At 37.5% G+C, this 25,783-nt stretch overlaps 1 protein-coding gene across 1 annotated transcript in view; it reads right to left on the reverse strand.

Annotated features, from left to right (window-relative positions):
* ST8SIA6 (ST8 alpha-N-acetyl-neuraminide alpha-2,8-sialyltransferase 6) overlaps nt 1-25,783 on the reverse strand; it is a 126,016-nt gene that overhangs the window by 20,849 nt on the left and 79,384 nt on the right. Inside the window, exon 4 of the mRNA XM_049777802.1 lies at nt 13,986-14,072. Coding sequence (XP_049633759.1) covers nt 13,986-14,072 — 87 coding nt within the window. The remainder of the gene's footprint in view (nt 1-13,985; nt 14,073-25,783) is intronic.

A 25,783-nucleotide genomic window follows, 5' to 3' on the forward strand; every position in this document is an offset into this window, starting at 1 on the left:
AATGTTCTAGCTTCCTCTGTGTTTATGTCATGTCCTGTCACACAAAGTCTCATTACTGCATGATCTTTAACATACTCAACGAAGTGCTAATGGTTTACTTTAGGAAAGGTGTTGTATGTCTACTGCCAAGGGATCCTTCCATGGATGGCTGAGAGTCTGTTTTACATAGATGAGAGAGCAGGTAGGAAGCCAGCTCTGCTGTCAGTCAGCTAATGACCCTGATTTACAAGCATGAATGTAGGCCCCAAGAGCACCTAGAAAGCTACAAGGTGGAAACTGGAGTGATAGCACAGCCTTGCAGGGAGTGTGCAAAAGGGGTTCAATCTACAATATCTCGTTTGGTCCTGGAGCACTACCAGGAGTAATTCCTGAGGGCAGAGCCAGGAGTAACTCCTGAGAACCACTGAAAGTGGCTACCAAAGCAAACAAATTTAAATACCCAGAAAGCTACAAGGAACCTTCCCCCAGTCACCAGACACTCTTCTAAGACATGTTTGGTGCTCACTGTGGAATTCAGTGACTTCTGCTTCTTTGCTTTGGCTCCAAAGTCAATATGTGTCATAACTTGGCCCCTGGTAAGTGGGTGCTCAGTTTCTGCTCTGCCTCTAAACTCTTCATTTCTGCTTCCAGGCATTACTCAAACTGTAGGAATTATCTTGTTTTGTGGGCCAGAGTGATAACACAGCATGCAGCATACCTGGATTTGATTCCTGTTCTCCCATATGGTTCCTGGAGCTTACCAGGAGGGATTCCTGCATGCAAAGCTAGAAGTAACCCCTGAGTAATGCCAGGTGTGACACAAAAAATCCCAACCAAAAAAAAAAAAAGAATTATCTGGTTCTACCCTGAGATTGCCAAGCCCTAATTTTGCCCTGGTTGGAGAAGAATCATCCTGTGGATCTTATGTTTGCTCCATGATCAGACACTGACTATCAGGTCACACAAAATCCCTGGCAGACCTCAGCGGATGCTGATCAGCCATTCACCTATCTACCTCAAAAGGGAAGGCCACAGCCCAGACTGTGACACCCTCACTAGTAGTCTTTTACTCTTTTAATGCACAAGAAAACTATCTATAAAACTACCTATAAAAACTACTTATAAAGTAAAACTACATAGTTTTTGCTCTGCGTGATCTATTTTCCAACATTAAAGTATCAAAGAAAGTCCAAAGAGAACCAGCTGCGTAGACAGCAAAGGACCTTTCTCAAAACATGCTGCCATGACACTGCCATGCACCACAGAGTCAAAGTCAGGACTGAGGAAAGTTGACTTCTTTAGTAGAGAATGGGCATGAAAACATTTTCTTCTCACTGATGGATTTGCTCTGTTTATTCCAGAGACCACATATTTAAACTGCTTTAGAAAAATACTAATTGCAAGCTAGGAAAATAATAAGCAAGGAACAAAATGAACACTAATAGAGAAGGAGTCTTAAGACTTTAGTACAGAAGAGATTGTGTCATGCATTTTCCACACTGAAGATTTATCACAGCTCACAGAGGATGATGCCATCTCCATCTTTTCAAGAAAGAAACTTTCTGGGCACTGGGAAGATGGTACAGTTGATAGGATGCTTGCTTTGCAGGTAGTTGACCTGGATTCAATTCCAAGTATCACAGATGGTTCCCCCAAAACCTAATAGAAGTTATCTCTGAGTACAAAGCCAGGAGTAAGGCCTAAGCTTAATTATAAGCATAAAACAATAACAAATTAAAAGAGGACTCAGTATTAAGCAAGCATGAGGTTGTAAGTTGGATTCCCCCAGGACATCTTCATCCATCAAGAATGGTCCATGCAACTCTGCAGTTACAGTTCTGCTGTCAACAATGTGACTGAGTATAGAATATTGAGCTATAGCCAGGGATGTTCAAGCACCATATCTGGAGTGTGTCATCCCCCCCAAAGATCTCCATCCAGGAATGTGACCACTAAACACCAAAATCAGAATGTGTGTGGAGTGCCATAATTATGAAAGCAATTGAAAGTGGTGAGTACAACTTCAGCTTTGGCAACAAAATCAATGGTAAGAAGGGAAGGGTGAATGAAAAATAATGCTATAAGCAACCAGTTGCCCAAATGCCTTCTGGTAAATATGACTCAATCACTCTTGAGGACTGTTAAGATGTACGTCAAAGCTATGGAGAACAAAGACCATTAATAAGACACAAGGAACCAAACTGAAGGGACCCAGGTTTGAGCTCAGGAACATGACTGCTCTCTTCAGCACCAATTTCCTATTTACAAAGACCTGACCCCTTCATTTCTAACATCATTGAGAACAATTCTTGGTACCTCCCAATGAAAATATTTTCCTATTGCTATTGTTATTTTGTACTTGATCAAAAACAGGGAGTTTATCAGATGAACTATGTCCAGAGCAAATCAAAAACACAAAGTGGAAATTCATAGCTGGAATCAGAGCTCAAAAAGGAGGATCTTACTTCATTTGGCAACAATGACTTGGTCAGTTTGCACAGAAGAGACTTCACCCCAAAGTAACAGCACTGTTTAAACTGTTTCTTGCACAAGGAAAGCACATGGTACTGATACAGTCTACCCACACCGAGGAAGAGCATGAAGACCTAAGAGAGAAGGGTAGGGAGCAGTGAAGTCAAAGCAGATAGTGACTGGGTATCTGAATGCAATCTGGAGAACAATGGACCTCCAGATAGGATAGAACTTGAGTGACAGAGATGAGTTGGAATCACCATGGATCATAGCCCAATTTCCACTAAAAACAAATGCATCATGGAATGGTGAATGGACAAGAGAAAGATCAGCATGGCACCAGATTCCCAGAGCCAAGGGCACTGCCATGGTGAAATAGTGATGAAGCAAACACCATCAGGATAGTGATGGAGTCCAAAGCAGTCAGCCATGGTCTGGGGGCAGCTAGCCAGCATAGACTTAAATCTTCTAGATAGCCATTAAAAACACAAACATAACTGAGAAGGAAAAAGAAGCTGATAGACATAGAAAACAAGTACGAAAAATCCTTAAAAAATATATGGGATGGATTTTAATTTCAAAGAACCCAGAGAATAAAGGTAGACCTTCCAGGAAGAGTAAGGTTGGGTCACCATTGACCAAAGGTACCATTTACAGACAATTTATGTACCTCTAAGGATACAAAGAAATGAGAATCCTACCTTTTGCTAGTGGGATATAAAATAGTACAACCACAGCACTTTGGAAACAGTTTGGGGTTCCTTAAAATATTTAACCAAAAATTGCCATGTTACCCATTAAGCAATTCTACAGTGTGGAGGGTTTGGTTTAACAGCTCTGTAAGTATAGAACAATGATTTTAATATGTCTGTAAATTATGACACCACAATAAAAAGGCATGTCATATAATAGAGTATATAATAATATAACTATGTTATTAATATATAATGGCATAACATTGTTAAACCTAGTTATCATATCCAGTCCGTACAAGAAAAATTGAAATGTGCTCATTGACAAATGACAAATGATCATAGTAGTGTGATGAAAAAGAGACGCAAATCAAATATGCACCTGCTAATATACTAAATATGGCATAATTTGGCATAATAGAATATACTAAATCCATTATACTAAATACAGTCTATTTGTACCATGGGAAAGTATTCCACAATGAAAAGAAATGATATGCTAAAATGGATCTCCATATAATTATGTGTGTATGATGATGGGGGAAGGGGAGAAAGAGGAAGGGCAGCTGGTGATGGGAATGTTGCACTGGTGAAAGGGGTGTTCTTTATATGACTAAAACCCAACCATAATCATGTTTGTAATCAAGGTATGTAAATAAAGATATTAAAGAAAGGCATAAAACTGTGCCTTCAATGTGGATTCAGACAGATGTGGATGCCAAGAAGAATAAGTTCTTTTTCTCTTTCTCACTTCTTTTCTTTCTATCTCCAACACAGGGGTGTTTACCGGCTAATTATAATTCCAACCTGTCGAGGACTATGCAGTGACTCTCTCTCAAGTGACTTGGGAAAAGAGCAGTATTTGAGGTAAGTACAGAAGAAAAACACTGCAGAAGTGTAAGTAGAGACCAATTTGGGGGTTGAGAGAAGGAACACTTAAACTCACAGTATGAGATAGAAGAAAGTTCCTGAAAGTAACTTATAAGAGCAAAGAAGTCCTGGTGACAGATACCAACGGGGAAGACTGAGGATCTGGAAGTTAAAGGCACTACTGGGAGAAAACATGAAAGTGTCCCAAGAGAGAAATCCTAGAAGGAATTTGGTTTCTGGAGAAACTACAAGTCATCCAAGGTAGGTGACAAAGCACAGTGGGAAGATTGAATAAAACAATTTTGTTTCATTGTTGGGCATGATTCTAAGAGCGTCAGAGACTGTACAAATGAATGACCCAGAATTATAGGGTAACTTGGGCCAAGTAAGAAAGCTTTCTTGAGTGAAACCTCCCCAGAAGAGAAAGTGACAAAAATGAACCCCAGGTGAGAGAAAACACTGTCAACAGAGCTGAAGAAAAAAAGAGACAGAGAAGTTACTGCGCAGAATGGCTGATGCTTTTACCTGCACAATGGATTAGAGCAGGGGTCTCAAACTCAATTTACCTGGGGGCTGCAGGAGGCAAAGTCGGGGTGAGGCAGGGCCGCATAAGGGATTTCGCTTACTGAATATTCGCAATAAAAAATCGCATTAGTAAGAAAAAAAATCGCAAAAAAATCGCATTAAACATTTGCATACTCGAAATGGAACTGCTCAGGGTATGCGAATGTTTAATGTGATATTTTTCTTACTAATGCGATTTTATTGCGATTATTCGGTAAGCGAATAATCGCGAATACTGCGGTATTTGAAGGCCAGCCGTGGGCCACAAAATGTTGTACGGAGGGCCGCAAACTACCCGCGAGCCGCGAGTTTGAGACCCCTGGATTAGAGGGAAAGAGTTGATCCAATCAAGGAACACGAGGAAAAAAGGAATCCAAGTGCATATGGAATATGGATATTTTTATAAAGAATATGAGACATCTTAAGGAAAGCCAACAGAACTGTCTGGAGACAGGTAGAAGAATATCTTTAGGTTGCCATTTACTCATCAGTAATATGGGGGTTATAACCCCCAATTTTCTGTGCAGATTCAATGAGATCATTTCGATGTGCAGAATGACATGATTGGATGGCAGTGGACATCACCTATTAATAAAAAAGAGGAGTTTGAAAGGCAGATTGGCATCAGAGGTTTGCTTCTGCTCCTCCAAAATCAAGGTATGAATTACTCACATCTTAACATAAACTCATTCATCAAATGTCACTGATGTCCCATACAGAGAAACTGAATTTTAGACAAAAGATTAGGCAAAAAAAGTGTTTGGGACCTATAAATCCAATGAGGCGCAGTGTCCCCAGAGCCCCAAGAAATTGTATTGGGAAACAGAAAGCCAAATGTCGCTTAAATAATTTATACAAAAAGGCGTTGAGAAGAAAGTCCTGGCACAAAGTCTATGTTCAATACTTTGGGAAGCTATGAAATATGTATGAGATAAAAAATGAGTGAGAGAATGCTTCATATACTTTGCAATTTTTTCTGGGATCCATTTAGCTCTACCTCCAATCATCTAAAGTTCGACTTCATAACCTGATAGCCTTAGAAAAGATACAGAAAAGGGCCAGAGAGATAGTACAATGGTTTGGGTTGTTGTCCTGGCATGCAGTCTACTATGGTTTGATTCCCAGTAGCCTATCTTGCCCACTAAGAATGATCCCTGAGGAGAGTCAGGAATAAGCCCTGAGCATAGTTAGGTATGACTCCTCCTAAACCATCAAAAGAGTCACAAGATCCCTTATTTAGGATGAAATTAACTGAAGTTTCAGTCCAAGAGAGAGCATAAAATGTGACCAAATGGGCAAAGAACTCTGAAAAGTAATTCTTTCTTATTAGTGCATGCATGCAATGATATTGTTATGCTTGTGAAAGATCAACTCAGAGATTTGAGTAGAACAGATAAATTAAGCCAAGAGAGTCAAAGTGAAGAGCAGGTGCTTGAGTGAAATGAAAACTCAGAACTGAAAAAGAAATGTTAAAATCATGAAGGAGAAGCTATATACCAGGCTTTGCATCAAGGCTGAAACAAAAATAAGGTACCAATGAAAACATCACCAAGTAATAAGAAGGAAGAATTTGAAAGGCAGGTTGGCATCAGAGATGTATCTGACATGGAGGCAAGAAACAAGTTAGTTAATACTAAGTACCACTTGGGAGTTAAGTTTTGAAATGAAATTTAGATCCCTGAATCTCATATCTGTTGGATGCATTTTTCTGGCAAACTTTATCCTAAAATGAATAAAGGAGGAACAAGTCCAAATATACACACATGAACCAGTTCCAATGATTAAATATGGCAAAAGTAATGACATGGTTTGGTTTTTTGTTGCTTCTCCAAATGCACAGGAGTGCTTAATGCCAAGACAAATAGAAAACTATATGACAGGATATTAATAGTGAAAAATTGTCTCAAGGCAGAGGGAACAGGAAAAAAGATAGCATATTTTTTCTTGACCCCAAACACCTTGCAAAAAGTGCAGACATCTTTTTAAAATTAAGAAAAAAAAGTAGGTCTTACTTTGAGCATCAGGATATCAATGCAGATGAATTAAAAAAAAAAACAGCAAATATTTAAAGGGTCTGAAAGGATGGTGAACCAGGCTGCAAGAAATAAAGATGGTTAAGCATAATCAAATGCAACCCTCAGCAGAGATGGCATCTGCTTCCCTCCAAGCAATCTGGGCTCTAAAACAAAATGCGTGGGACACAATATTGTTAAGCAAACATTGACCACAAGAAGGGAAAATATGTAAGCTCATGAGATGCTAACTCAAAGCAAACCCTAGCTATTGCTGGAGAAGAAATAATTCTTTTTTTGGGTGGGGCACACCTAGTGACGTTCAGGGGTTACTCTTGGCTATGTGCTCAGAAATCGCTCCTGGCTTGGGGGACCATATGAGATGCTGAGGGGGGCGGGATCGAACTGCAATCCGTCCTAGGTCAGCCGCATACAAGGCAAACGTCTTATTGCTGCACCACTGCTCCGGCCTCACGGAGGAGAAATAATTTTGAGGATAGTTGCAAGTGTGGTTGGTTAAACTAAGTTTTGTTTCTCGGTCTCTGCCTTCTCAAAAATATATTAATTAACCTGTGCATTTAATTGTAAAATTTCTATGTCTCACAAAGGTAAACTATTAAATGGCACTGTTTCAATCAGGTAAATGTCATGCTGTAAATAAATTAACCTATAAGATATGGTCTAAACACTTAATTTATTCACCATTGTATTTCCCCTAAGATGTTCAAATAAAAATGAATGTAACGCAGGGAATGTTATTTCATAAATAGAAATGAGTCCGGGAATACATGTTGACATCCATGCTTGTATCTCTAGCACCAGAAAGACAAACAAGCTTTTAAAGGAATTCTAATCTAATGAAACCTAAGGGGATCATTTCAGATTTAATAAAATTGCTGCCTGGTACCAGTTATCCATAACAAAGCAATCAGGCACAAATACCTGTTTACAAGTAATTTGAAAAATGTCTGCTTTGCCTGAGTTTTCAAGTGCCCATTTACATAATAGCTGCTTTCTGTCACCTAGTTCTAAGTAAATAAATGATTGATAAGAGTCATCCTGGATTCAAGTTCAGATATATGTAACAGAAAGACTGCTAAAGAAAGCAGATGGTATTAAAAGGGAGGCCCCCAGAAAAAGAAAGAAAATACATAGGATGTATTTCTGGGAGTAGAGGGAAGTAGATTAAAATTAAAATGGAAATGAAGCTGTCAGTAGTCTACCTATTAATTTCTGTAATTGATCATACAGAAGAATACAGTTGTTTGAAGTCAAAAAGTGACTTCAGAAAGTTACCACAGTAATTACCATGAAGTTATCTAGGGAATTGGAGACTAATTACTGAAGCTCAAAGAACTTCTGCTGGGATAAATCATCTCACCATAGGTCCCAGAGCATCACAGAGGAGCTTGAATAGTTGAAGTAGATGAATAGGAAAGAGGAAGAGTTGGTATTTCATATTATATTTAAGAATCTTAATTTTTAAAATCAAATATTTGAGCATTCAAGCATGATTGCCTGTTTGTTTCGAAACATGAGAGAGGGAGTGAGAGAGAGAGAAAGAGAGAGAGAGAGAGAGAGAGAGAGAGAGAGAGAGAGAATGTGAAGTACATTTGTTTCTTAACCTGAAATCCAGATAGATTTTTTCCACAAATTATTCTATAGGTATCTGTTTGTCCTTGACAGGGAAAGCTTAAGGGAAGAGTCAACTCCAATTTAAAAATCAGAAGGTTGACAGTTCAACATGCTAAAATTCAGTATATAATAAAATTAGATGCTAGGGAAAAAAAGAAGCAGGTAGGAGAATTTCAATTCTTATTTAAATCATTCTTGAACTCAGTTCAAGTCGGGTCACAGATATGCTGATTCATAAATGAAACTCACAGCATCTAAGATGGGTAAGTTTGACCAAGGGCCACAAATAAACACACCTCCAGAGAAATGAAACAAGCCATTAAAAAATCTCAACAAACAACCTTGGGTCCAAAAAAGATCTTTCCAAATATTTCTACAAAGTCCTAAACTTGAGAATGAGGTGAAAGTTTTCCTAAGAAACCTACAATCTCAAGAACTTCATGGAACCACTAACGTGGACTTGATGCTTTTAGGTATCAGTTCAGTCTACCAGTTGTCATAAAGTGCATGTAGAAGGGAGAGAGAGCATTGTGAATAAGGGAGAGTAGAGAAAAGGTGCCAGAAATCAGGCTTTTAGAGGACCATAACTCTTAACATGCTAGCTTTAAAGCACAGTCACCTTTTTCAGAAGGCCATTTTCTCTTAACAGTTATATTGATCCCATATGGAGGAAACATCTTTTAAAATCTGACTGTCCAATGTCAACTCAAACACAGCCTGTCCAATATGGATTTATTGCCTCAAAGGTAACGTCCCTTTGAAATCTTTCTCTGTGGCAGCGGCACTCCTAATCCCAGTGCACACAATTTCACATTGGTCTTTGACTCTATTTTAGTTCTTCTACAATAAGACAAGAGGGAATCAATAAGCAACCAAGTTCTACCAATCCCGCAAATCATCTATACTATGGCTACTTCCCACCCACGGGATGGGCACTAGATAAACACATAGTTAAGATCCTTCCTTGATATTTTTATAGCCACCACTGATAGTTGAAATCTCCATTCTGCAGTCACCTTCTACACATGGCCCCTGACAGCTCAACTCCCTCTTGGAAAGACTCTAATTCCAATACTATCTTGCTGATCCAGTATGGGCCCTAAAATAACAAATGCATCAATCAATATCCTTGCAAGAGTTATCTTTATTGGGGTCCTGGTATAAATAGATATCTGAACCCTACTCAGATCATCAGGGCCCAATGCATCATAAGGTCAACCCCATCATTCCCCCTCAAGTTCCCCATTCATTTCCAGTACCTGCTAGTACAAGTTCATTATTGCCTCAACAAAGGGAATTCTGAAGCAGGTCCTGCAACTTACTCCTGTTTATTCCTGGTTCATCCTTCTGGTCACTTTCTTTTCCCTCTTTCTCAAGTCTTTCTTCTTACCAAAAAAAAAAAAACAAAAAAAAACACCCCACAAAAACAAACAAACAAACAAACAAACAAATAAAAAAAAACCCTCCAGGGCCCGGAGAGATAGCACAGCGAAGTTTGCCCTGCAAGCAGCCAATCCAGGACCAAAGGTGGTTGGTTCGAATCCCAGTGTCCCATATGGTCCCCCGTGCCTTCCAGGAGCTATTTCTGAGCAGACAGCCAGGAGTAACCCCTGAGCATCGCCGGGTGTGGCTCAAAAAACAAAAACAAACCCCTCCAAAATAAAAACACCAAACAATATAAAAAGGTAAATCCTACAATGATGCAGTGAGGTATATACATTTGTATAAATCATTCATTTTGACACTAAATCATAAGTATTTAACATCTTATTTTTGGGAGGTGGGGTCCCCTCTAAGCTGACAAGCTGAGGTCAGTAATAAGCTTTGCATTTTCTTTGTCTGTTTTCTTGTATTTACGGAAGTTACTTTACCAGACCAAAGAGATCTGTGTGATTTGACATAGGAAATCCCAAATATTTATTCATAAGTAAAATTCCTATTTTCTGCTAACAAGTAGTAGTTTTACTTAAGAAAAATAACAGAGGCTGGAGTAATAATACAATGGTGGGTAGGGCATTTGCCTTGCATGTGGCTAACCCAGTTTTGATCATTGGCACCCCCCATATTGCTCCCAGAGATTGCCAGGAGTGATTCCTGAGTGCAGAGCCAGGAGTAACCCCTGAGGACTGCCAGATGTGACCCCCCCCCAAAAAAAAACAACAAAAGAACAAGACAAAATAAAAAATATAACAATTAAAAATAAAAATAAGAATAACTTAAAAAAAGTCATCTCATTTTTGGATCATATGACCAGAAAAGTCATAGAATTTTGAAACAGACCCTAGGTATCAGTGGTTGGAAGATTTGTCAGTTCAGATATAAATAGCTAGATTTAAACATTTTCATTTGCTTGTGCTTTTGAAATTCAGTGTAACTTCTAATTTCTGGAAAAAAATAATTTGTCTTTTTAAGATTCATGTTACTTTTTGTGAATTTGGCATAAAATGCTACACATAAATGGAAACTGCTCCACCATCTAAAACAGTTGGAGATGTTTCTCTTATAGCAAAATTATAAATAATCCAGAAAGTCCCCAGATATGGCCATCTATATTAGTAAAAATTTATGAATGTGGTACTGTTTAAAATGGCTTAATTGTACTTCTGTTGAGAGTTTAGACATTTTAATTTACAAATATGCCCATAAAAAGAACACTGCAATATAATACATATTCATGTAATAAGTAAATGTCACAGAGACTGTTCTCTCGAAATGACAACAAATAGTAAGTGTCATGGTCTCAGATGTTTATTTAAATTGGCCCTGAAGTAATAGACAGACCATTGGGTAATCATCACAGTAACTGACTCTCTTTTTTAATATCAAGAAGATACTAAGGGACGGCTCTTTGGTCTGCATATGTCTCATCTATACAGCTCTGATCTATCATCATTTGCCGCACCGACACACTCATGTAGTTTTTACATTCGAAAAGACTTGGGGGTTTTAAAAGGAAAACAAAACCAAAAACCCTTCCAGAGAATTCTTTTTGCATGGAGCCACTGTATGAAAAGTTGCAAAGGACATGCAGCATTCAAAATGATGTGAGTTTCTCCCCCAAGAGACTGGTTTTCTGATTTGAACACACATCTAGGCTGAGGGCAGAGCTCAAATCAACTGAGGCTGAAGGCTAGAAATTATTCAAATTTGGGCTCCAGTCTAACAGAGAACTAACTAGTCTGTTCTGAATATTGCTGGAATTCTCAGCTTCTTCGCAGATTCTCAGTTGTCTGTTTTGCTATTCCAAAATTCCCTGGGAAGAAGTAGCATCCAAGGCAGGCATATCTCTCCAATCTTTCCTTTCCCTCTGGGTCTTAATCCCTGTAAATTCTCCTGCTTGGGATATAGCAGTGAACTCAAATGGGTACTTAGTAGACTTTGCTTTGACTATATTATTCTCCAGGGCTTAGTCTACAATGATATCAACCTGATAACCAGAAGGAGAAAGTGCCATTCTCCTTACTATGTTTACTGATGCCCTACCCACTGAGCCTTGCCAGCAAATGACCTTGAACTGATCCTCAGAACTCCCCAGCTCAATCTCTGCCTCCCTCATTCTCTTTGGCCTATTCTGCACATCAAAAGAGGTTTCTCAAAATCAGGCTCTTCTCCTTTCACTAACCCCATAATTAGCAATGACTCCAATTCCCCCAAGAAATTTTCTACAGAAGGATCACTGACATCTAGTTTCAAATCTAAATCTCAATCTTCTCAGACTAGTATAGCAATTTACCATAGTCTTGATGGCTTATTAATAAAAGATGGGTCATCTCCACAGCTCTGGGGGCCGAAAAAGCTAAGGCCAAAGTACCAAACAATTTGGTGTCTGGTGAGGACTCCCACTGGTGAAGGCAGCCTTTTCCAGAGTCTCAGAGGGTAGATAGCATCGAATTTCATCTGGATTCAAGCTGGCCTTCGAGTTCTTTTATTATGAGGTCATGTGTGCCAATTGTGATGTTTTTACCCTGATCAGCTAATCACCCCCAGTGCTCTGTTCCCAAAGACCATCACAGGGTTTGGGGAAACATAGTTGTTGCATCCATGGAAGACTGTACAGCATTCGATATCCTGGAAAGGAAGCAGTGAAATGGGACTCTCCTTTCCCATGCCTAACCATGAAATACCCATTAAGAAAAGGGACTAAGTATTCTATGGAAGGTTCAGATCTCCTTGGACCTGCCTATGGATGAACAATACTTGCTCATAGCTACAATCCATAAGGATGGGACTTTCACATCCAATTGGGAAAGACCAGAATTCCTCTCCCACTAGCAGGAGAATCAAAGGTAACTGCTTTACTGATCACAAGGCTTGCTAACAGAAGACATTTTCACAAAGCCACAGTCCTATGTAAACAAGAAGAGCTGCATTCACACCATGAAGAGAGCAAAAAAGATACTTCCTAGAGACATCTCTTTAATAAGGGGTGTGTGTGTGTGTGTGTGTGTGTGTGTGTGTGTGTGTGTGTGTGTGTGTGTGTGTGTGTAATGCTGGGATAAAAGTCAGTTTTACATATACAAGTCATGTGCTCTATCACTGGGCTTCATTTTGGGCCATGATTCCTCAAGTAAATTTTTAGAAAGTCATCAGCAAAGTAAATTTTTAGAAAGTCATCAGCAAAGAAGGCTGGAGAGACAGCAGAGATGGTCAGATGTTTGCTTTGCATGTGGTTTTCCAAATTTGAATCTCTTGCACAACATATGGTTCCCTGAACATCTTCACTTAGAGTCACTCCTGAACTAGAGATGGCCTCTGGATACCACTAATGGATGCCCCACCATCAGCTAAATATACAGACATACATATGAATCCCAAGATCAAAACATTTCGGATTGTCATACAGAATAAGAGACTTTGGCTCAGATCAAAGGCTCTGCAGAATAGAAAGCAAAATAGCAAAACATGGCCAAGAACATCAGAGCAGTGGAGAGGAGAGGGCCATAGAGAGAACTGGAAGATGGGGTGCAGATCTGGTGGTAGAAAGGGTATACATGACCATGAATCCCACAACCACTGCCTACCACTTTTATACAATTCTTTTCTTTTTCTTTTTCTTTTTTTTTTTTTATTTAGGGACTACACTCAGTAGTCCTCAGAAATTACTCCTGACTCTGTGCTCAGGAATCATTCCTGGCCAGCTAGAGATACCAAATGGGATGCTGAAATTAAACCTGGGTTGGCTGTGTACAAGGCAAACCCCTACCCACTGTATTACTGCTCCATCCCCCACACAATTATTTTCTGTTTGCACAGAAGACTGTTCTCTCACCAACAACTGATTACCAGCTTGGCAGATCAACTACCCCTCCCAGTGTTATCTGGAGCACTCACTGCTCCCAAAGCTGCTGGCTTTAGAATGCAGAGAGAAGCAGAAGAGACTATGCAGCAAGGAACACAATTTCTGAGCTGAAGTCGTGGCAGTCCTTAGTGATTCTTTTTTTCTTCTCTATTCTCTAAATACCCCGGAGACTACATTTTACTTACCAAACAATAAATAACTGTCACATACAAAGGGTAGAAAGAAGCAATAGCCTCTGAATTATAATTTAAAAAAATACTAATAAAAGCTTTCTTTCTGAATGTAGAATTTCTGCAATTAATTCCAGGAGCATATTTCTCTTGAGAGAGTCTGTGAATTATATCATACTGACTCTCTGCTAGTCGGTCTACATTTTTTTAACAACCTATAGTTTATTTTCCCCACAAAGCAAATGTGTGAAAACATTTTACAACCCATTTTATTAATGAAGAACATTTTTACCTAAAATTTTCATATTCTTCTTCTTGCCATTTCCATGGACAGCTCTGTATGTTTGAAATGATCTGGAGATAGTCCTTCTCGGAATACCTGGAAGTTCAATGTTAAGGAAATTAGAAAAAAGCAAAATTACATCTCTGGTTAAACAAGTAAACATTTCTGGGATATGTTTATATATTATATAATATAGATTATATACTTATAATATTATTATAATGATTATATCATTATATAATTATATCATTATATACTTCCATCTTTCTATACCTTCAGACCAATACAGTCCATAGACTAGTGGTTGAAGAGCACTGCTCTTTTTTTTTTCTTATATTAGATCTGGTTTTTGAATATAGAATTCTTATTTGATTATTTAAGGAAGGGCACTATGTGGAAACCGTTCAAGAAGAAATTGCTAAGGTGCAAGAAATGTCTGTCACTTTAATACCCATGAGAAGTAGAGATCAGGGGTCACTTTCAATAGGGCTTAGAAGACCATGTATGATTCTGAGAAATGAACCCAGAACTTGGCTTTCAGGACAGAATCCTATCTGCTGGAAGAGCACTGTTCTAAGTGATATGCTTTCATCCAACAATTTTAGCCCTTGAAATCTTTTTAAAATCAGTTAACATAAAATTAATAAGTATAATAACCATTTCAAAACTCCCAGGAACAAGTTGAAAAGAATTTTTATAAAGATTTAAATATATAGACCCTTGTTTGATCCTGAGACTCCCATGAGCCTGTTCAGGTGTGGCCCCTGAGCATAGTAGTTAGTCCTAGCACTGTTAGGTGTAGCCCAAAACAAAAAATTTAGGGAAATAATGGTATGTATCACAGTCAGTTACTACAAATAGAATATAACAGCAAACCAACTCACATTTATATCTTAAATGCCATTTTTTCTTGATTTTTGTTTGTGTTTCTTGGCCACACCTGGTGGAGCTCAGAGGTTACTCCTGGCTCTGCACTCAGAAATCACTCCTGGCAGGCTTGAGGGACCATATGGGATGCTGGGGATCAAACCTGGATCTATCACATGCAAGATAAACACCCTACCTGCTATGCTATCACTCTGGCCCTTCTTGATTTTAACTCATTGACAAGTATATACATAGCTCATGGATGTTAACCATAAGCATAGTTTATCAAGCATTTTTTAACAAACTCTAAGATAGACTTACATCTAGTTGATGAGATGTGAATCCTCCCAAATAACCACCTTCCTCCCAAATAATTGCCTTATATTTTAATTATGTACACTCTAATTCATTTAGAAACAAAGCTGGGGCTGGACGTAGGGCTCTATGCCTCCTCTGTATAAAGTCCTGTACTTGAGCCCCAATATTCAAACACTAGAGACCAAACTACACGGAGATAACTCAGTAGTATAAAAATCTATAGCTCAAGTCATGGAGCTTGTTAAGATAATCTCTCACTCTCTCCTTCCATTCCCTGAATTCCATCATTATATATTAATTCCATTCATTATGCAGTACCCTTTCATCTTTCAGATTATCCTACACGATGCACATTTCTCTTTTTAGTAGAAGTCTCTTTTAATTTTCTTTTCATTAGTATCTAGGTCATTAGTCACAACCTGGAGAGGGTGTATGGGAAAGGGATAGGGCAGGGAACAATCTCGGGAGGAAAAAATTCACCCCCCACACACACATTTAAAAAAAAAGAAATTCTTCTAATGTAATCTCTGAACATGGGCATTTCTTACAGACTGGGAAATAAAGAAGTCCTTATTTATCTAGCTTTTAGGTTTCTCCCTTTTCAAGTTTCTGTCAGATTAATAAAAAAAAATATTTTATTTTTGTTCTCATTGGTCCAGTTAAGAAAGGCTGAAAACCTTGAAAGACTGCTAAATACTCAAGAAGCAAGACAAAGAGCTAAGATCAGAGTGATTAAACAAACATGACTTCTTTATAATTAGAGTTGCAATTGGCGTTTTTAGTCATCAAGTCAAAGTGCATGATGCAAAGTATAGCAAATGGAAAATTACTGTCATATCGCAGAGTTAAATTGGTTCGTTTAAACTTCTATTCAAATATTATTTATTAAAAGAAATGGAACTTGGATTTCTCATGATGTATAATAAGGCTATGAGATTAAGGAACTTGAAAACAAAGCAACAAAACAAGTAAAACTGTCACAAAGGGAAAAAATAGATTAGCTACGAACTTAACAGAAATCATTCAGCTGTGAGACAACATTAAGTGACCTAATATATGTAGAATTATAGTCCAAATAAGGGCAGAGACCAAAACTTTTTGAACTGATTGTGGTATACATATTTTCAAATTTAATGAAATATATGAACATAGACATCTAAGAGGCTCTCTATTAATAAAAATCCCTGAAAACCTCAGTAAGACACCTACAATGACCTCAACAAATGTTAGAACAAATTTTAAATTAGAAAAAAAGGCCTATCATGTACATTAAAACAAAAAATAAGACTTACAGCAGCCTTGGGAAAAATGCAATTTTTAGTATGTAGGGAAACAATCGCCTTAAACGATTGACTAGAAATAAAGGCAGCACTTTCCATGGTAAAGTGGGAAGAGCTCTTGCCTTTATTTATTTATTTATTTATTTATTTATTTATTTATTTATTTTGGTTTTTGGGCCACATCAAGTGACAATCAGGGGTTACTCCTGACTATGCGCTCAGAAATCACTCCTGGCTTAGGGGACCCATATGGGATGCTGGGGATCGAACTCAGGTCCGTCCTGTGTCAGCTGTGTGCAAGGCAAATGCCTTACCACTGTGCTATTGCTCTGGCCCCCAAGCACTTGCGTTTTATGCTGCTGACCCAAGTCCTGCCAGGAGTGATCCCTGTGCACAGACCCAGGAGTAAGTCTTGAGCAACTGCTGATTTTACAAACAAAATACAGACCAGTGACATGCCTGCCAAGGGGACAAGCAGAAGGAAGGTCACATTGGTGATGAAACTGGTATTGGAGTATTGTATGTCTGAAACGACTCTATGAATAACAACGTTGTAAATCACAGTGTCTCCATATGAGTAAATAAAAATAAAATAAATTATAGACTAGGATTTAAAGGTAAACTATCAACCTAGAATTTGATCACTAATACTTTCCAAACCTAGGGTAAAGTAAGAACTTTTCAGAGAGAGCTGAAAACATTCCTAAACAAAACAAAACAAAACAAAACAAAACAAAACAAAAAGCAGCAGTACAAAGAATACGAAGGGAAGTCCTTTAGGCAAAAGATAAATGAAAACAGATTGAAAACTGTATCAACACAAACTAATAAAAGGCGATAGGATTGGTAATATGCATGTGATTGGTAATACATAATGTAAATGTAGGAAAGACTTTCTTAATTTTCTACATTTATTAAATAGCTGAGAGCTAAGGCAAATATAAGACAATGCATTTAAGAGTTTCATGCAGATATAGGAAGAAATGAATGACAACTACAGGGCAAAAAAGAAAAGCTGGAAAGTAGAAAGGAGATTAGAGTGGTATAAATCACTTGAAAGCAGGCTATGATAAGAAGAAGATGCATACTGCTGGCTTAAGGCTGTAAAAAATAAACCAGAAAAAAAGCAATAAAAATGTAATAATAAATTTACTCAATACAAAAGAAAGCATAAAAAGAAGAAAAGGGAACAAAGTCAGGCAAATAGAAAACAAAGAATAAGGAGGCAGATTGAAACCAACCATATAGTTACACAAAATTTAAATGATCTAAAACATCACATGAAAAGGTGGAAAATGTCAAATTGGATTTGTGAAAAGCAGGAACAAATCCTTCATTGTTTATGAGAAATCCATTTATAAAAAATAAATAAAAAGATGAGAAAAAATGTAACACAGAAAAGCTATTGAAAACAAAACCAGAGTGATTACTTTTATATCAGACCAGGGAAAATTCCTGAGCAAAGAACAGTACAATGGAAAAATAAGGCAAGAACAAAAATTGATAACATAGGAAATAATCAAAAGTGGAAAAAGAATGAAATTGATAAATGTCATCATGCTGAAAGAGAGAAGATACTAGTGACAAATATTATTACAAAGAGTAAAGACCAACAATCCTATAAATATTAAAAATATGAGAACTTTATGCCAAACACCAGTGTTCTTTTTCTATATTTATTCTTTTTTTAAGATTGCTTTGAGCTTTCCTACATCAATATTTTTACTCTTCTTAACTCTAAACAAATGCCATTAGAATATTTGTACAGATTTCATTTCATCTATAGGCTGCTCTTGGTAGGACAGTAATTGGGAAATATTAATTCTTCCAATGATAGAATATTCCATGATAGAATACTTTTCCACCTATTCATGTATTCTTCACTTCAATCAATGTCTTACAGTTTGCAGTGTACAAAACTTTTAAACCTACAAAACTTTCAAACCTTCTTGCCTAAGTTTATATCTAGCTACTTTTATCTTTTTATGAAATAGTAAATGGTATTTCCCATCCCTCAATTAGGTGCATAGAAATTTATTGGTGTATATAAATGTAAGTAAGATTTATAGGTTTATTCCATTTGATACACCTTTACTGTATATGTAATTCATGCCAATAATTTTTGTGAAATCTCTAGAGTTCTCTCTATATAATATGTTATCTACAAATGGTAATAGTTTCCTTTTTTCTCTTCCAAGTAGATTGCCTTTTATTTCCTTTTCTTACTCAACTGTTCTGGCAAGGACTTACAATATTGTATTAAAAAAAAGTGACAAACATGGGCATCTTAGTTTTGTTCCTGTAAAGACATTTTCAGCTTTCAGTGGTAATTGAGTACAGTATTAGCTGTGTAGGTTTGTCATATATCATCTTTATTGTATTGTATTGGGATATTTTATATACCACAATATATATTTCTCTATATACATTTTGCTGAGCTTTTATTATGAGTGTTGAATTTTATTAAATGTTCTTCCTGTATTTATCACTACGATCATCTACATAAATACCACTACCTTACAATTTAATATATTGTTAATTTTGCCAATATTTTGTTGAGTGTTTTTAAATACACTGTTAACTTAGTTTGCTAATATTTTATTGAGTGTGTGTTTTTTTAATATTTGAGTCATACCCAGCAGTACTCAGGGCTTACTCCTGGTTCCGTACTCAGAATCATTCCTAGTGGTTCTAGGATGATTATACAGGATGATGATGGGGATCAAACTCAGGTTGGCCATACACAAGACTAGTCCCTAACCACTGTACTATCTTTCTGGCTCCACTGTTGAATACTTTTTACATGTATACTCATCATTAGGATTATCCATCTGCAACTCTCTTGGTTTATAACATCTTTGTCTTGTTCGAATACCAGAGTAAACAGATTTCATTAAATAAGTTTAAAAGAATCTTCTTCTTCTTCTTCTTCTTCTTCTTCTTCTTCTTCTTCTTCTTCTTCTTCTTCTTCTTCTTCTTCTTCTTCTTCTTCTTCTTCTTCTTCTTTTCTTCTTCTTCTTTTCTTCTTCTTCTTCTTCTTCTTCTTCTTCTTCTTCTTCTTCTTCTTCTTCTTCTTCTTCTTCTTCTTCTTCTTCTTCTTCTTCTTCCTCCTCCTCCTCCTCCTCCTCCTTCTTCTTAACCTTAGTGGTGGTGCTCTAAAATACTTACTTGCAGTGTGCCAGAGACTGAACATTTTGCCATGGAACCAGGGATCCCAGGAAGAGCTAAAGGGAAAATGCTCAGTGCAATTTAGGGGTGATCAGGGATTAAATCCACATTCTCATGCTTGCAAGGCCGCTTCCTTGCTACTGAGTTATCTGTAGGCTCCTAGGTTCTTATTTCAATAATTTTCTAAAGTCCATCAGTGAAATTGTAGGGTTCTGGAATTTACTCACATTCCAATGAGTATGTGAGTACCTACAGTAAGTATAAGCACTGCAAATGAAGGTGCAACCTCCCCTCCCCAAGAGAAAACCACAACTGAAGATGAATACCACAACCAGAAGTATGACCCCATGCATCTTTCTTCTTGCCAGGAGCAATGCAAGCAAGTTCACAAGCAGAAACTAGTGTGTATGACTTTTGGTCATAACAACCACATCAACAAAGGGCAAGGAAGAGTGGAAATTTGGTTCGAATGATTGACATACTACACCCAGTAAATTGTACCTTGTTTCAAAGGAGCCTAAAATTACAAGATGACAACCAAGATGTTAACAATTTTCCTAGTTAGCTATATAAAACGATTTTACAGTCACTAATATTTCACATTATAGCATATTTATCTCCTGAACCTAATGACTTCTGATCAATCAGAAGACAGATTTCTAACTTCATTTCCTGAAGTTTTTGCATCAACAAATCTTTTTTCTTTATCTTCAGTCTGAAAATAAGCACCATCCTCAAACAGTAAGGCTAAGGAATATGAAAGAGAGTTAGGGCTGAGGTGATATCACAATGGGGAGAGTATTTGTTTGCTCTGCTTTGGTTGACCTGGGTTCGATCCCTGGCATCCTCTATGGTCCCCCAAACCTGCCAGGAGTAATTTCTGAACACAGAGCCAGGAGTAAACCCTGAGTGCCTCTGAGTGTGGCCCTAAAACAAAACAAAAAAATAATTAAAAAAAGAAAAAGAGTTCATTGTTTCTTACTATATGGTTGCACAAATAAATCAGCAACCAGATTTTTAGGAAAATCATAACGTATAATATGGAAACAGAGTGAAAAAAGCATTATAGAAATAAAAAGCACATTTATGCTTTAAGTGTTTGTGCTAACTTCTTAGTGCATCTTGATAACATTTTCCTTTTGGGTAAAATTCTCTATGTCACACGATATTTTGAGGAAATTTCTACCTCCTCCCACATTTTAAAAGACAGCAATACCTTTGATGTTACCCCCATTTTTATGGATGACAAAACTAACAGTTCCAAGAAGATAAACAATTTGTTTAATATTGTTTTGTAAATGGATGAGCTAAGAATTAAACTCATGTCTTTTGATTCACAGTTGGGCTCTCTTTCAATATATCATTCTGCATCTCATCTATTCTCATAATGAAACTGAAAATTAATCTCATCAGAAGCATTTTCTGGACCCAGACATGCCATAAATCATGCTAAATAATAAAGCAAGTTATTTTCAAAAGAATAAATAATGTCCATTTAAATCATTATTAATAATGCTCAAAATGAGATACAAATTATAACTAACATACTAAATAAATACATTATCATTCAAAATGCATTCCTAGAAACTTCCCTTTGGAGAGAAAGTTACATGTTATGACTAGTTTTACCTCAGTTAATTGTAAATGGGAATTTTATTTACCTTTTTTTAAAATTGATTGGGGTTTTGTGATTTATACTTCTGTTAATGGTGGTTGCCTGTGTACATAATTTCCATACCACGCCTATCAACAGTGTACCTACCTCCTAAATGAAACTTTTAAAAAACTGCTATTTAAGGTCTGGAGAGATAGCATGCAGAAGGATCCCATATGGTTCCTTGAGCTTGCCAGCAGTGATTTCTGAGAATAGAGCCAGGAGTAACCCCTGAGTGCTGCCAGGTGTGACCAAAAAAAAAAAAAAAACCCACAAACAAGAAAACAAAAAACCCCTGCTTTTTATGGTTAATTAATCATTAAATATTTATTTGCCATGTATTACATATCTATGTTACCTTAAAGATAGATATTCACACATTAATCCTATGTAAGCTTCTGAGATACTGACTCGTTTTTCTCTCATCTCTCTTCTAAGTTGAAAGCCAACGTTTTCTTTTTTTTTTTTTTTTTTTTTTTTTGGGTCACACCCGGCAGTGCTCAGGGGTTACTCCTGGCTGTCTGCTCAGAAATAGCTCCTGGCAGGCACAGGGGACCATATGGGACACCGGGATTCGAACCAACCACCTTAGGTCCTGGATTGGCTGCTTGCAAGGCAAACACCGCTGTGCTATCTCTCCGGGCCCGAAAGCCAATGTTTTCTATCCATTCAAACAAGTAATGGTAACTCAACAATATGTTTCTAAGTGATGCTCTTTGTAGAACATTCTTTTGCAGTTTGTGTCAAGAAAATATTAAAGGACTCGGGTCTATATGAAAATCAAGTCTGCAACTGAAAATAGCCCTGTAAAATTTTAATTACAATTATTATTTTAATTCAACACCAGGTTTACAAAATTGCTCATAATACAAAAGTTGTTTCTGGAAGCTAATGCTCCAGCACCAATCCCACCACCAATGTAACATTCCCTCCGCCACTGCCCCCAGATTCCTACAACCCTCCCAAGTCTGTCCTCTTGGCAGACACAAGTAATTTAACTTTATATTGCTTGTTATAAATAAATAATAATGGAATTATAGGGGGTAAAAACTTCAGAAAAAGAAAATTTGTGAACCTGTTATATCTCCCAGTGAAGGCATTAAGTCATTGTCTGAGGTTTTACTAGCTATTTGTTATAAATTGAGAATCTTGCGTTATTTGTTGTTTGTAAGCTTAGATGGCTTCTGTGCTACATTCACATCTAATTTGGTGTGTTCCTACTGAGGTGTCAGTATTGAGGAATTTAAATATGTGGATCTAGGAATTCCCAAATCTGTAGAGCTGGGCCAATGAGCTGACATGGCAGTACCGATGGTACACATCTTCTAGAAGTAGAGAAGTAGAGAGGTAGAAGGAGGCTGCTCAGCCCCACTCTGAGAGGACCCTAAACTGGCATACTTAGAGTTGTTATCTGCTTGGTGTCTGCAGAATGGTGAAATTGGGGGCTGGAGAGATACCACAATGGTATGCTAGCACTTGAGACGCCTTACCTCTAGCACCACTGCTTTGGCCTACCATGGCTATATTTTTAAAAATACAGAGATTCATTTAAGAAAATAATGCATTCAGTGGTAGACAAATTGAAGAAATGGACTGAAAGAATTCAAAGGACTCTAAGAAGGGATATAGGCACTTTGGTGAGGGGTGTGGTATTGTAACACTGGACCCCCTGAAATACAAACATTTACACTCTTTAAAACTAATGTTATCTAATTAAGAGATCTTTCTTTTTTAATTCCAATACAATTATCCCTAAGCCAAAACCACAAAAAGGGACCCAGGTAAATAAATACCAATTCTTGTCACTTTCCACTTTTCATTCTCCTACCAATGATCTTCATGAGCTGATCCTACCCACAAGTCAAAGCAGAAGGGAGTCCAGTCTTACTCTTCCAACCATGTCCTCCCTTGAAGATGTATCTTTCCTGTCTCTAAGTCTCCTTGTTGAATTACTTGTTCTTTTAAGCATGTATTCTTTCTTGAACACATCTTCCTTTCCTGCCTCTTACTCCCTTCATTCAATAAAAACTCTTCACACACACAAAGCAAAAATAGAGGCTAACTAGTATAGCCCATAAAAGCCATCCCTTATGCAGCAAACAAAAACCAATAGCATAAAGCATATCTGAAAGGTAGAAAGGGATATAGAGCACAAATGGAAATTTGTTCAGGATGGCACTTATCAGAGTTATTTTGACTAACTGTATTTACTTCACTGCACTTGCTAGACATAATGTCCAAATCAAACCACTTCAAAGTAAAATATATAATTTTAACGATCTTCTTCAAACACATCTGCAATATGCAAGAACCTCACGCTGACAGAAAGAATAAACAAAGCAGAAAGAGGCTGTTTTTTAATTTTTTTCATATGTTCTTTGGAAAAAGATTTCTGAAAATAAAAACATGATGACTTGCTTTTCATGCTTTTAGAATGAATTTTCCAAATTGATAAGAGAATATAGAGCAATAAAAATAACAACTTAGTGATCTAATACAATCATTTTAATAAATAACATACTCAATATCACAAGCAACCTGAGAGAGCATACAAAAGTATCACTTTATCTCTTGTAGACTGTGTTATATGTCTAGAATCAGATAATAGTAAAGGAAGTGACATTGGCAGTGTACTTGGTAAGATCTTGTAAGCCACACATGAGTAGCTGTATTTGTCTTTGCAGTGATTCTGATTCATACAGATTTGATATCTTCCATTCCAGCATCCTTGCAACACTCCATATCTGTTATATTCCTAATAGCACTTACTCTTTAGTCTTCTGAAATTGAAGAAATACTTTCTGGACATCTTCTCTGTGTGAGGGGGAACCCTTAAGTATGACCAAATGTACCTCACTTTGTCTCCATCCCCAAAATTCATGGTTTCATAAACTTAATATTATATTTCATGAACTTTATATTACAGGGGGAAAATGACAACCAAAATTAGGGGCTCAGTTGTATATATCAAATTCATATGTTGAAGCACCAAACCTCCAGGAAGTCGGCATGTGACTTTTTTTGAAGAAAAGATCATTAAGAAGAGAGTTAGAGGCCATTTAGGTGACCTTAGTCCAATAAAAATGATGTTCACAAAAGGAAAAGAAACTAGAATTGACAAGGGCTAGAGAAATAGTATAGTGAGCAGGAGGCTTTCCTTGCATGAAACTGACACACCTTATGATCCTCGCACCCCCATACGGTTCCCTGATTCCCATCACAGAGTCCAGAAGCAAGCCCCTGAGCACCACCAGTTGTGGCCCCCCAAAAAAAACAAAAAAGGAAATTAGTATATACAGAGAAATTTCAGGGAGAAAAGTGCACACAGAGAAAAGATACCGCAATAGGCAGCTATCTGCAAGCTATCTTTTTCCTTTTAAGAAGAAAGGAAGGCCTGGGGAGAAAACAAGCTTGCTAACAAATCTTTGATCTTGCTTAGCAAATTTTCAGAATGATAAGGAAATTAAGTTTTGTTTCTTAAGCCACACAGAGTGGGAATTTTACAAAGCAGTAGTTGCAAACCAACACACCAGATAAAACAAATTAACAGCATGCTCAAATACTGTGTTTAGTACTGGGAATAAAACTAAAGTGGTGGGGGGGGGTGGAGAGATAGCATGGAGGTAAGGCGTTTGCCTTTCACGCAGAAGGTCGATGGTTCAAATCCCGGCATCCCATATGGTCCCCCGAGCCTGCCAGGAGCGATTTCTGAGCGTAGAGCCAGGAGTAACCCCTGAGCGCTGCTGGGTGTGACCCAAAAACCAAAAAAGAAAAATAAATAAATAAAACAAACAAAAACAAAACAAAACAAAAACTAAAATGGGGGTGAGAGAGTAAGAAAACGGATAAAGTGTTTACCTTGCATGCAACCAAACCTGGTTTCAACCTTGCACCACATATGGTCCCACAAGCACCATTAGAAGAGATTCATGAGTGCAGAGTTGGAAGTAAGTCCTAAGCTTGGTGTGGTAGTAGGAGTAAATTGAATCTGAAAAGATAGAAATAGCTGGCAATATAAAAAGAAAGGCCAGTACTCTCCCACTGGGAAGTAATAATTGAGTAAAGAGATGAAGATGATGATTAAATAAGTCCCTCACATGTGGGGGGAAGAGAACGCTGTAATCTAGTGCCGTGAGAGAAGACTTAGGTACATGGGGCTAAATGTCTGGGGATAGGGTGGGAATGTCTGATTTTTTTTTCCAAAGAAGTTATTTTTGGGCTGGGGAGATAGCACAGTTGAGGGTGGTTCGAATTCCAGCATCCCATATGGTCCCTCGTGCCTGCCAGGAGCAAGTTTTGAGCACAGAGTTATGAGTAACCCCTGAGTACTGCTGGGTGTGACCGAAAACCAAAAAATAAAATAAAGAATTTTCAGAAGAGCAGTAATCACCCCCCACAAAACAAACAAACAAACAAACAAACGAAACAGCAGGAAAACAAATCAATCTGGGAACTGTTGCTTTAAGCAAAGCAAATGACAAGTGCAGGGGCCAGATGTAGAGAACCATATAAAGGATGTT

This window comes from Suncus etruscus, chromosome 7 (genome assembly GCF_024139225.1).
Source record: "Suncus etruscus isolate mSunEtr1 chromosome 7, mSunEtr1.pri.cur, whole genome shotgun sequence".
Lineage (NCBI taxonomy): Eukaryota > Metazoa > Chordata > Mammalia > Eulipotyphla > Soricidae > Suncus > Suncus etruscus.